Here is a 13,334-nt window from a genome sequence, read left to right on the forward strand (position 1 = left end):
AGAAGAAGTGACAAGAGGAGCGCGCGCGGATACCGCTCGGGGAGAGGGAGGACCTCGTGCTGCCGGTCGGCGAATACGATATATGAAGGCGAAACTCGCGTACGTCGTCCAGAAACTCTCACGTGGTGTGTACCACTCGTGGGTAGCGTAAGAAGTGCGGTCCACCGCTCTTCGTATTCTTCGACAACCCCGGGGTGTCCTCCGAATTTCCCTTTCCACGTCGTGCGACTCGAACACCCTGCCATCGTCGAGGGTCGGTGAAAAGATACGCACAAGGAGGAGGTCGCCGAGGAGGTTTGCACCTGGGGGATTTCATTGAAAGGAATCGACTCATTTTTGCCGTCGAGGATCGATTTTCCCGGGGAGATTGAGAGAAATTGAAAGTGGTGAACGGGAGTGGTTTTGAAGATTCTTATCGGAGGACGATTTCTTATCGGAGTGATCATGAGCAAATCGTGGAAAGGTACGTGGTATAGGAGCTATCGAGGAAAAGGTTAAAGAGAGCTTCAGGATGTGTTGACATAATACTTTTGAGGCTTCCACGAGTATTTTCTTCAAAGAAATTATGCGGTTTGCGGGTTATCTCTGCGTCTTGATACATCGTTAAATGTCAACGTTTGATGAAGTTTATTTCATCAGGGCGTGAATGTGTGACATGTTAATGATTAAATGTTAAATATTTTTTATATCAAGAGAATTCTTTACATTAGAGATATCATATCGAGGATGAAAAAACGAGTATGTGCTAGATAGATTTGATTAATTATACTTGTCATATCGCGAATAAATTTAAATATTTAATTTTATTACAGTGTAATAATTTGGTTTTACGAGATTTATCGTATGCGTTTTATTCCTAAGGGCAAATATGATTAGATCACTAATCAAGGAGAGAGATAGGACTTTACTAACAATCGGTGTAGTCAGATAATCGAAAATCGTAGCACAATTTTTAATAGAGGAATTATTATGCGATGTGATTTTTTCTTTTATAATTTTTTAAAATTATTTCAGATTTTTGTAAAAATTTTCTAATTTGAAATTACTTTCCATTGAATTCTTATTAAAAATTGTGCTGCGATTTTCGATTCTCACGAAGAGATTTAGTAAACATTTTCTATAAGTTATAGACTTATAAATTATTGTATATAAAGACATATGAAAAAGGAGTGCTGTAATTATATATATTCGCGTCCCTCTCAAAAGTCTATTAACGATAAGTTTGAAAATAGAATGTCGAAGTGTGCTTTAAGGATGCAGAAAAGTTCACACATCAGGAAACTTTTTTTATGATCTTTACGGTTAGATTTTTATTTCGATCGCGCCGTAAAAAAGAGGAAGTAGCCGATCAATGTTACGTATATTGTACAAGACTGAGATTCAAGGTAACGCTTGTCATGATAATGCATAAATGTATACCAAGATATGCGTCGTTTGTTGACTAGATAGTAAATTATATAGGCAAACAACGTGCACGATCCTATATTGCGATCCAAAATATAAACAATGTAGAAGGCACTACGTAAGAATCACCATTTTTGTCATTTGTGATTTTTCTTTTAATTTTTTTTTATTTAATCGTTTTCATTCGTAATTTTAAAGTTTTTTGTGCTAAACATTTTAAACATTTGAAATGATAATTTGGAAAAAGAAAAGAAGTATTATTACACAAAAATTTATAAATTAGAGACTGCTATAAATTATGTTCTTAAGAGATGAGATATATTGGTTATTGATCAAACAAATAAAATAATAAAATCAGGTATTAGAAAAATTTACATGAATTATTAAATATATAATAAATTTTAAAACGCGAAAATTGTGTATAAGATTGAGATTTAAAAATATAAATATTCTATAATCAATGGATATTTAAAAGTAAATTAACGTTTAATGATCAACTGGAAATATTATTTCGCAATGGTCGCTCTACTTAAAAGTAGTTCGACATTCATAGATATTTCAGGAAATTTTTCACGATAATACATCGAACATGTCTTAACTTTCGTCTGTAATTAATATCAAACATATTACTTCGGATATTATCACGGACGCCTTTTAAGTAATCATACTTTTTAATCACAACTGTAAAATTCACTTTACTGCTCTTCAATAGAAGATTGAACATATGTTTCTTGATATCTTAACAAGAGTGTGATAAAAATTTATTAGTTTTTCTCTCTTATTTGCTTATCACATTTCAACCCTTTTTATTCAAGCTAATTTAATCCGCGAAATGATAAATCAAACTAAATCAATAAATAAATTATGAAATTATATCTATAAAAACTACAATTAATAAACTACATTGCAGATTAACAAATTATAAATGAATCTAAATTTATAGAAAACATAATAATTAATTTAATAAACTGTGACTAAATCTAACTAATCTAAATGCGTATCATGATTAACAAAATCATAAATTAAAGAACTGTAAATAAAGTACAATTTAATGGAAACAGAGACGATCAAATTATGATTTATAAATTAAGAATTTACAAACTTTTTTAGATAATTGTAATTTAGATGAATTTGCTTATTTTAATTACTCCTCTTAATTTCGTCTCTTCACTCGCCATAAATGTGCAGAAAGCGCAAGAAGCATTCGTTGTGAAATTGGACGAAAGTTAATTTTCTTAAATAAGTAGATTATACGCCGTTGAAAATTGAAGTTACGAAAGTTAGACGCAGATTAATTTCATCAAGTTCTCCGGGAAATGGATTGAATCGCAGTTGGACTCTCCGATTTTTTTTTACAGGCATGAAGGAGTTCGTTGGCCTGGAGGAGGTTACCAAGCTCGATTTCCTCGTGATGCTGTTTGCCGAAATCCTGGGCACGTTTTTGCTGGTCCTTCTAGGTTGCGCTTCTTGCATTTCATGGATAAGCACATCGCCGCCGACTGTTTTGCATATCGCATTCACCTTCGGTTTGGCGGTGACAAGTTTAGTACAGGTGAGTCATTATTCTTGTTGTCATAAAAACAAATAATTCTGCAATTCTTTACTTAAAAAAAAAAATTAATTGTAATAAAATTAATGCAAAAGTCAAAAGTATATATAACAAGAAAAATTCTAAAATTTAATTCCTAAATTCTAATTCAATAATTCCAAAATTTTTAAATTGAGGAATATTACAGATTTAATAATTTTATATTTGAATTTAAAATATATCTTATTAGCTATAACATATTTTTAATAATATATTTAATATAAAAGACTGAAAAAATAGAATATAAATCAGATTTTAGTTTTTTAATTAATTAATTAATTTTATTTATTTTCTTATTCTAATAATAATGTAATAAGTAACAATGTAATATGTAACCGTAACAATTATTTGTAATAAGTAGTGTTATGAATACTTTGTGATAAAAGCTCGAATAAGACAGATTTACCAAAGATATTTTCGCGCATTGAAAAATAGAACTAAAGTCTTGTTAAAATTATGATATGTTCATTTCATTTTATCGCGGATATTTTGTCTGTGTGTGTATTCCTATTAAGGAAACAAATAATTCACATAGAAGACAATTGTGACAAGAATATATAAGGACGTACATCGACTGAGATTTATTTGTCCAGCATATTTTATTATTCCTCGCGAATTCTTATCTTTTTTGCTCGTAAAAGTGTGTTCGTATGTAAGTACGCGAGCACTCAGTTTTGCTTCCTCGAATATCTTTTACTTTTTCTGAATCTGAGAAAAACGCATTTCTTGAAAAAATTATCTTTTTGTACAAAAAAATATACACAATTTAAAAATTAATTTTTGTCGTTTAGTAATTAATTTATTTGCAATATTTGCAATATTTTACATGCACGAAGTATATAAATGTGCGAATATATATGTATATAAATATGCAAGTACATAAATTTTTTGCAATACCAAGCTGTGATATGTTTAACAGCTAAATGATGAATTTCGATTATTCGTGATATTTTAAAAATTAATGCATATTCTACAGTCAACATAGTGTAAAAAATCTATAATGTAAAAAACTTATTTTAAATAGAATTACAATTAAAAAAAATAATTATTGATTAATAGTTGCTGTCGTAAGCAATAATGCACAAAGCAAAACATCTTTCCATTAATTATCTAGACATTTTAATTAATCTGCAAAAATATAATTTTCGAAAAAAATATTTCTATTTGAAAAATATTAAAATCACATAAAGCAACGTAATTTTGTAAAAAAAAACAATTGATAGACCGAAGAATTCCTTCGCAACATACAGTGAAATTTTAAAAATACTGAAAAAAGAATTATTCTTCGCAACCTTTTAATCGACCGTTCAATGTATTTAAATGGAGAAAGATATATGAGAAATAATCGTGTATTGTCACATCGTTGCACGTCACGATTAGTAATTAATTAATGACTGTTTTAACCTTTTCTTTTTCTGCGAAACACCTCTCATACAAATCTGATTTTCGCGCCGCCAAACGAGCTATGTCGATCATGATTACGTTTCAAATGTTCGCTGAATGAATCAGAGAAACGCGCTTGTTGTAAAGAATTATGTTACGGAGAGAGAGAGAGAGAGAACTTATGTTTATAAAGATGTATAAATTCCGGAAGAATGATTAATTGTTAATACTTTTTATATTTTAGATAAATGATTAAGATGACTTATACCTTTAATGCTATATATATAATAAAAATTCATACAGAATTGTGTACCGATTATTGGTAGCAAACAGTAATTGTTAATTCTTTCTCTACAGACTTCATATTTATTTTAATTGTCTTATCTCAATATAATATATATTTTTAAAATATACTTTCATACAAAATGAGTTTTTTTAACACATTGTATTTTGCATTTCAAAGCAGGGATTTCTATTCACTTCGCTTAAATTTCGCTACTCGTCTAATCACGCTTACTCTCCTTTCGTGAATCGACTTTTATAATTTAAGAGATTTACGCCGCATTTTATATGATGTAATTTTTCTTTTATATATTGTGATTTTTTTGTACTTTGTCATTAGAATCACTGATGATTTTGACTCTGAAGTTGTTTTAATTTTTTGTATTAGATATTCTGTATGGAATATGTGAATATAAAATACAAATAATTCTATAACGACACATAAATAGTATCAAAATAACTTTTTATCGAAAACAAGGATAAGAAATAATTAATTTGACACCATCAGCGGTTTTAATATTAAATAATATTGAACTAAAATATTGGGAAAAAAGGTAAATAAAAATTAGATTGTAGAGTGACAAATTCGCTTGCAAATTTCCTTTATAAAAAAAAATCAACAGGGTATTTTAGTTTTTGCGATAATCTGCTTATGTATAGCATAAAGTATGGCGTATTTTCATCAAAATCATCTTCATCATTCTGTAAAAAATGTAAAGAGTAACGAAGATAGATAAACTGATAAAATAATTGAGGTAACTTTTAATTGCATTTTGATCGAAATCGGATACTACGGAGGATATTCTCGTCATCATCACGTAGTATCGCGTATAATTCTTGCAGATGATTAATTCTTATCGGTAGTGATCATCTGAAATGCCTTATTAAGAAATTGCGAAATCATCATTCGAGAGTTGTTTTTCTCGATTTCTTTAATTTTTTGCACATTACGTCGTCGATTGTATTGTCATTTTAATTTTTTTGTTATTATATCTTATATTACGAATCAAAAGAGAAAAAAGTAAAGAAAATGAGTCATATATAATAACAAAGAAAAATATAGGAAAATATGAAACAGTATATTAATATCACAGTATAATAATTTAATTAATATATTAATATATTAATATTAATATCATAATAAGACAATATTGAATAACAGCAATATTGAAAGAATATATAAATTATAGTACTAATCGAGATATTGATGCTTTTTTCTATTTTGAACTTTAGGAATAAAAATGTCAGTTAGAAGATCTTTTGAAGCGTTCAGAGGCAAATTTTCGCAACACGTTTCTCACAATTCCGCGCACTTCTGCTCATAAGTGCACTCTCGATACGCGATTGCATGAGCAATACCGGATCATCGGTCGTTCATTGAGATGGATAAATAGACGAGAAACAACGGGGGGAAGGGAATCATCCTTAAATCGCACTCGCAGCTCGTCCTTTCGAATTCGCGAGCTGACCTCGTCCTCGAAACAGTTTATAGCGCACTGCTCTGTCGACACGCAAACTTTCGGCGAACGGTCGGCCGATTTGTGAAGAGCACTCGTTCAGCCTCCTTTGTATCAATCAGAATCCATGCGACGCGATTACGAGGAGATGAATGGTCATTTCGTTTTCATTCGAACTGGTTCGAATATTTTTGCTAACGATTGTTGCCTGGCGTGGGAAGGCCCGGGATAAATTGTCGTCCCGACTCGAACTTTGTTCGCAAATGTAGCACAAACGAAAGTAAAAGAGTAAACTAATTGTTATAATTAGCACTGACATTAATAAACATAATCACACAGTAATGTCAATTTTTTAATTTGATGTTTTTTTCTAAGAATTTAAAAAAATTATATATAAAAACAATAAGATAAAAATTGATCAGATAAATAATTAAATGGTACAAACAAATCAATAATATTAAACAATAATATTAGCAAGCCACGAGCAGAATGTTTTTCAGATACAATTGATTGAGATGATTCATCACATCGATTGACGCAAATTTAATTCTCCCCGTTACCAGTCTTCTTCCTTAATTAAGAGAGTCTTTTTAAATTGACTACATCGATCGTCCGATCATTTTTCCCCGCGCTCGATCCATTTTCCGCTCCTGTCGATCTGTACCTTTCGTGAAAGGATCGTGAACTTCGGCTTTGCCACGGCGACGTTTTAATTGACGTACATGTGTGGGCCGCCCGGCCACTTCTGTGTGGTGGAAGGGTAAATAAGGCCGCCGATTCGCCCAAGGGGGTCTAACTCCGTCCAGAGATGGTGCAATTGTGCCCCCGAGGCTTCTGACAACCTACTCGAAAGATCCGGAGCTGGTGTTCGAGAGTCTAGCGCTCACTATTATTCCGTTTGTGCGTTATTGATATTTCACTTTTCGACACCTCGTAACACGGACATAATCGTCTGTATAGTGCTCTATAAATCGCATAGAAATTTTTTTTATTCTGGGAGAGAGGAGGAGGGACATAGTTCAGATTGAAGGAGAGACGACAGGATTTAAAAATAGTGTCTAAAAAATATTTTTTTCGAAATTTTAAGAAATTAGTATCTCGAAATAGAAGTCTAGTAAAACTTAGATTTAAATTTTTCAAGAGCTCATTTTAGTTTATCAAATTTATATTATATCTAAAGTATTTCGTTAATTTCTTTTTTTTAGAAAAAGTAATCACAGTTGCGTAAAATTCTCCACACAATTGCATTCAATCAACATTATAATTTCTACAATATCATATTATTTCTACAATAGTCAATAAATTGATACATTTTAATAAATTGTAATAATATTACAAATATTATTACAATTTATTAAAATGTATTACGATTACGTTGTATTGATTTTTACTATTATTAACTGTAGTTTTTATTGTATAATATATACTGCAATTTTTACATATTTTTAAATATAAATATTTTTATAAAATTTCCCAGATATTTCTTGAATTTGTAATTTTATATTTTATTATTTTTTAAAACTTTTAAAAATTTTAGGAATATGAATTAAAGTTAATTATTTCTCTAAAGTCAACGATAAATTTTTCTCAAACTAGGATGTAAGTTTTATTTAGTGATCCCACATTTTTTCAAAAAATCATTTGCATTTTTTCAGATGTGTCTATATGTGATACAAGTCTTTTTTAAAACAATTTGTGCTTTTGTAAGCTTCTGACAAATTGATATTCTGGATGCTAGAGTTATAATACTTATATGATACTTTTCTTTCTCTATCCTCGACATCCAATTATAAGTATCTCAATTGTGTGCCATAATCGTCTTGAAGTATTATTTAATCACACGTTGGTGTCACCTCGAACGACGACTCAGTCGAAAATTCTCCGCTTGAGCTCTGAGACACGTTCTCGATCCAAAAGTTTCATTCAAAAGAACGAAAAATGAATGTCAAAAGTCTCGTTCATACTAACGGATAGTGTTGTCTATACAGCGATCGGTTTTGTCATACCAATCGCTTTGCGCAGTCGGCGTGGTGGAATAAACGTTGATGACATCTGTGTAGCCGCTTATTATTTATAGGTCGGTTGTCTCTGTCTCTATTGTAAGATAAAAATCATAATTTATACAAGTGCGCTGTGCACAACTGATCGTCGCTCAATAAGACTATTGATAGAGGAACATTAAGTGACTTTTTCCTCGTCAGTAAAAAAGGGAGAAACAGAGAGAAACTTGGATAAACAGCGTATTATAAGTAGCGCTGAAAAAATATTTGAGAGAGCCCGCATGTTTATCTAGATGAAATAATTATTCAAGATAATTATTATGGATCTAGTGCGCGATGAGAGATCTCATAGTATACCAGTTGCATCAATACGTTTGGTATGCTTGCTTATTAAAGGAATATATTCGCCATTAAGGATTAAAATTATGATACTCTTCTATATGGAATAAAGTTTAACATAAATTCTACGTAATAAAAAATATTACATATTACCTTTTACATTAATAATTCCAATTAGAATTAAACGTAATTTGACATATTTATGATTAGCGCATAGAAATTTATTTAATCATTGATATAACGTAACAATTATTAATACAAAGTAACGATAATCTTTCTCTTTCTTTATTTAGACCTTTTTTGTTTGCGTAATAATTCTTATGTTATAATGGGCCGTAAATAACATCCGTTCGTGAGTATGCTAATATTTCTTTTAGAGATTAATACGTGCTCGTGAAATGTGTATTCTTCCACGCGACACGGGTGTTCCCGAGATGTAGGCCCGGCAAAAAGCACGAGAGCCGTCGTGCACGTCGCACTTTTCATTAGCTTGCGAAACCTGCAATTCCCCGCGATTAAAATCGTGCAACCTTGCGTCGCCAACATTCGTCTTTTTCTACTTCTTCGTCATTTCAAATTTATCCAATATATAGTCGTTTCTTCTTTCCCTAAAAGTATTCTTTTAAATTTTTTAATTAAGTTAAATTAAATGTTATAAAACTAAATTGAACAAATTGTTGAATATCTAATGTTCTTTTTGGTCAACTTCAATGTCTTCTTTAGATCCTTTGATCTAATTGAATTGAATTGATTTCTGATTGTAATTAGAATTTCCTAAATTTTTCTTTTAATAAAATTCAATTATGTTTAATTAAAATTAATTATATAATTTTTTCTAATTTTAATAAAAAAAAATACGTCGTTAATTTAACTAAAATAATCAAGTTAAACAATTTAATTCAATAAAATATATTAAATTTGACTCAAAGCTTTTTTATTTTTTTTCTAATTTTTTAAATTACCTACACAGAAAAATGTATAAGTTTATAAGTATATAAGTATGAACGCAACAAATACTTAATAATAGCAACAAAAAATTAAAATGGCCAATATTTATCGATTTAAAAAAAATCTCATTTTTAAGAATCCATCGATTAATGATACTGTAGTTCACAATCCAACTAATTTGGACTTCACGAGAGAGAGAATAAAGACCAGCTCACGAAAAACTTACGCAAACGTTATTATTAAAATCCCTCATGCACTTGCAACTTTGTGCAGTCCAACCATTCCTCATCCTGCGTTCTACCATCTTTTTTGCGCGGGCCGGTTAAGGATGGCGATATTTAAAAGAAAAAAAAAAGAAGAGAAAGAATGAAAGGGACGTCACGCGCAAGGGAGGAGGTCGAAGGACGAGAGAGCGAGGAGAATGGGAAGAGCACCGAATGAAAAGTTGAAAGAGTGAGAAAGGAGGGAAGGGAGGCGCAGATCTGCAAAGTCACAGTCGATCCTGTCCTGTTCGAATGCAAATCGCACGCATCTCGCCCCGCATTATACGCAAATGCGCGGCTCTTCATACGCGAGGCGAGAAGAGCGAGAGTAGCTTGCTCTTGCGCAACGCAAGATGCAATAGCAGTGGACTCGGATCATCGGAAAACACTGGTCGTTGGCATCGTTAACCGAGAAGAAAAGTCCTAGAGGATCCTCTTCTAGAAATTGCGATTGATGATTTCTACACTGAAAAAGAAATTAAATTTTAATAAATTTTAGTTGAAATATTTCTAAGTAACTATTACTAAATATAAACATATATTTATTTGACACAAAAATTACTAATTTTTAATTATCATTTTTTTTTATTCAGTATTTATTTATTTATTGTAAATGTTTACTTATTTAGTATTAGTAAAAAAAAAATAAATTTTTTTCAGTGTAATTGATTTTATTAAGAGTCTTCACAATTTTTCATATTGACAATTAAAGTCATTAAAACTTTGTCTATCTCAACACAATGCACAATGCACATTAAATTAACATGTATCTTGTTTTGGTAAAGTTGAATTTTTGAAAGATATACATTCTTCAGCCAGTATATTGTATATTTATAGTCTTAAATTAATGTGTGTAAATATTCTTGTGGAAAAATACTATTGAATGAGTGTTTATGCGCATAATATAAACTTTTTTCTAATTTTAATTGATCATGATTATTACCTTGTATATTACGCGCAAAGTATAATTTTTTTTCTAATTTTAATCAATCAAGATGGTTATCTTGTATAAAGAACTACTGAGACAAATAATGTGCAATGTTAGATTAGAATGGTTTTTCCAATTATTTCCAATTGTTTTTTTTTTGCGAGTCCAATACTATTTTTTCATAATATTTCAAAAACTTTCTATAATAATAAGATAAAAGATATTATTTTCATTATAAATATTTTGATATTAGAAATATTATTTGTTAGCGGTAATAAGTTAATTTTTAATGCATTGTGGACGTAATATATTATGCCTCACTCATAATTAGTCAAATTGATTTTCGCCCTGTTCAATTTCGTTTGATTAAAATAGCACTTTAATTTAATTAAGTCAATGTAATTAGATGAGTGATGACATAAAATTAAATAGACGCAATTAGTTAAAGTAAAAAGCTTCTTCTTTTTAGAAATCACAAGGGAGTGTCTTATTAATTATCCACACTTGTAGATGAGCGTCTGAGTTTGCTTACGTAATTGCATGAACTCAAATTTATCACAAGCAAAAATTATCCTCACTATTATCTCATGTTTTATATTACTCCGCCATTTTCAGAACAAGATAGACGCATATAAGTGATCCTTATTTATCCTATCTTTTGCGTTTGTCACATGACGTCAAATTAATCGCTTCTCGCTTTCTTGAGATCATTGATTTATGATGAGTTGCTAATTATTGTTGAAGGATACTGCTCGTTTTTTAATGTCACTTTATGCTTTTCTATCTCTCTCGTCAACTTTGTGCAATATGCACCGTGTGACACGCCGCATTATTTTCTTTCGGAAGAATTTGCATAAAACTCGTATGCCCGCCAATATTGATTTTAGAGCCGGGCCAAGGTTTTCGACACATTAAGTTTCGATACTTCATTTTTTCCCGGGGCCTTACGATCTTGCGTCATGTTTTTGCGATTCTTTTCGGTAATCTGTCACATTTTCCGAAATTTTACTTACTACAGTTTCATTTAGAAATCGTACTAGACAAAATTAGATGAAGCAAAATGCTTCGTTTCATGACATATCAGTACTTAAAAAAAACATGATTTAATGCACTTATTTTTAATACAAGAAACAATACAAGATTAAAATAGATGAAAAATAAAGAAGTATAAATTTCAAAATTTTAACATTATTTTCAATCTAAATGTTGTGTATAATTTGTCAGTCTTTTCTGGTTGGGCACGAAAATTTTACATGAAAAGAAAGAAACTGATAAAGCGTTTCAAAAGCTTCAGCGTGATGCAATAAATAGAAAAGTGAAGGCTATGATATATTGTAGAAGAGTGTATGAGCGAGCATGAACATCTAGAGTAGGATTTATCTAATACAAAATCTGACTCCTCCGGTATGAATGACATATCCTTTGGCAAACATTAGAGTCATCTTGCTGGGGGCCTTTTCGAGCCCCAAGAGGAGCCGCTCCCTCGTGCATCGTTGCGCAAGCCAGGCCCACAGGCAAAAGATCATTGTCCTACGTCTTGCAGCTCATGTGCGTCACGCAGCCCAATTACTCTCTACACGCAGGCCCGCATTGGAAAGGATAAGGAGAGATTGATGGATCCTAGAGATTGATGCCCGATGTACTCGCCAGTCGTATGCATTTTTAAATCCATCGTATTAATCGATACGATTGTTTGGAGAAATTCAAAACAAAAGGAAAATTTAATAGTCAAATAAATTCGTTTAACTACATAATTACATTGCACAATAGCTACATCATTATTATCGAATTTAAAAGGATCTTTTAAAATATGTATAATATATTTTGAATGAATTATAAATCATTATATACAATAAAATATTCAAATAAATGTACATAGCTAAAAATAAATTTGACAAATACTAATAGGAGATTACAAATTTTTAAATTATTATTGTTAATTAGTGATTATTAATTGATTATTATCAAATACAATTTTTAATTGCTAGTGTTGATTAATTAAATTAATGAATTTTTTATTATTTATGTTATAATACGATACACTGAAATAATTCAGATTAGATTTTTGGCCTCTCTCTTCTTTCTCTCTTTGAGAAGTTTTGCGAATCCGATCCTGCGACTTCGCGCTGCAGGAGCGCCGCCGACAACGTGTACAAATTTGTAACGGAACAGCGGGGCCAGACACCTTACGGTAATTACTGACAATACGTTGGCGGGGCCTATTATTTAATGCTCGCGCTCCGTCGTATTTAACTCTCGAACAAGTCGACGGTTCGTCTTGAAAAGGAGAGAGAGACGCGTAATTTGCGTCGTAAATTTGCGCGCATCTCGTTAATGTTGAATCCTTCGATCCTTCTCCCGTTATTGGCGTGAAACTTTCTCGACATCTCAATCCCATTTTTTCGTTACTATTTATTATCATTTTCATCTTGGATTTCACGGCACTTATCGCGATTGTGACTTGAATAATAAAAAATATATAAAGATAATAAAAAATAAATATCGAATTTATATCTTGACGCTTAATTTCAATTAATTGTCCGACGTCATGCAAAAAAAGTGAGGATTGCATGTATGTACGTAATTCGCTGGTAGCGCGCAATCCTTCGTTATCAATTTATCATTATTAATTCGCTGCTATCATACCGCAATATTTAGCTACAATCCTGTTTTAAAAGAATAAAGTTGAAAAGATCAGCAGCTGTTCTGGGATCGAATGTTTTTTCCACTTCATACGCTTGT

The 13,334-nt window shown here is 31.0% G+C and overlaps 1 protein-coding gene across 2 annotated transcripts in view; it reads left to right on the top strand.

The window, feature by feature from the left end:
• Positions 1-13,334, top strand: part of LOC105144325 (aquaporin homolog protein drip) — a 33,569-nt gene that overhangs the window by 11,670 nt on the left and 8,565 nt on the right. Inside the window, exons 1-2 of one of the 2 annotated variants that reach the window (XM_011053175.2) lie at positions 76-463; positions 2,763-2,956. In XM_011053175.2, coding sequence (XP_011051477.1) covers positions 445-463; positions 2,763-2,956 — 213 coding nt within the window. In that variant the 5' untranslated portion in view covers positions 76-444. Of the gene's footprint in view, positions 1-75; positions 464-2,762; positions 2,957-13,334 lie in introns of those variants that run through there. The other variant, XM_011053173.2, reaches the window with a different exon arrangement.

Source organism: Acromyrmex echinatior, chromosome 11 (assembly GCF_024713525.1).
Source record: "Acromyrmex echinatior isolate Ae372 chromosome 11, ASM2471352v2, whole genome shotgun sequence".
Taxonomy (NCBI): Eukaryota; Metazoa; Arthropoda; class Insecta; order Hymenoptera; family Formicidae; genus Acromyrmex; species Acromyrmex echinatior.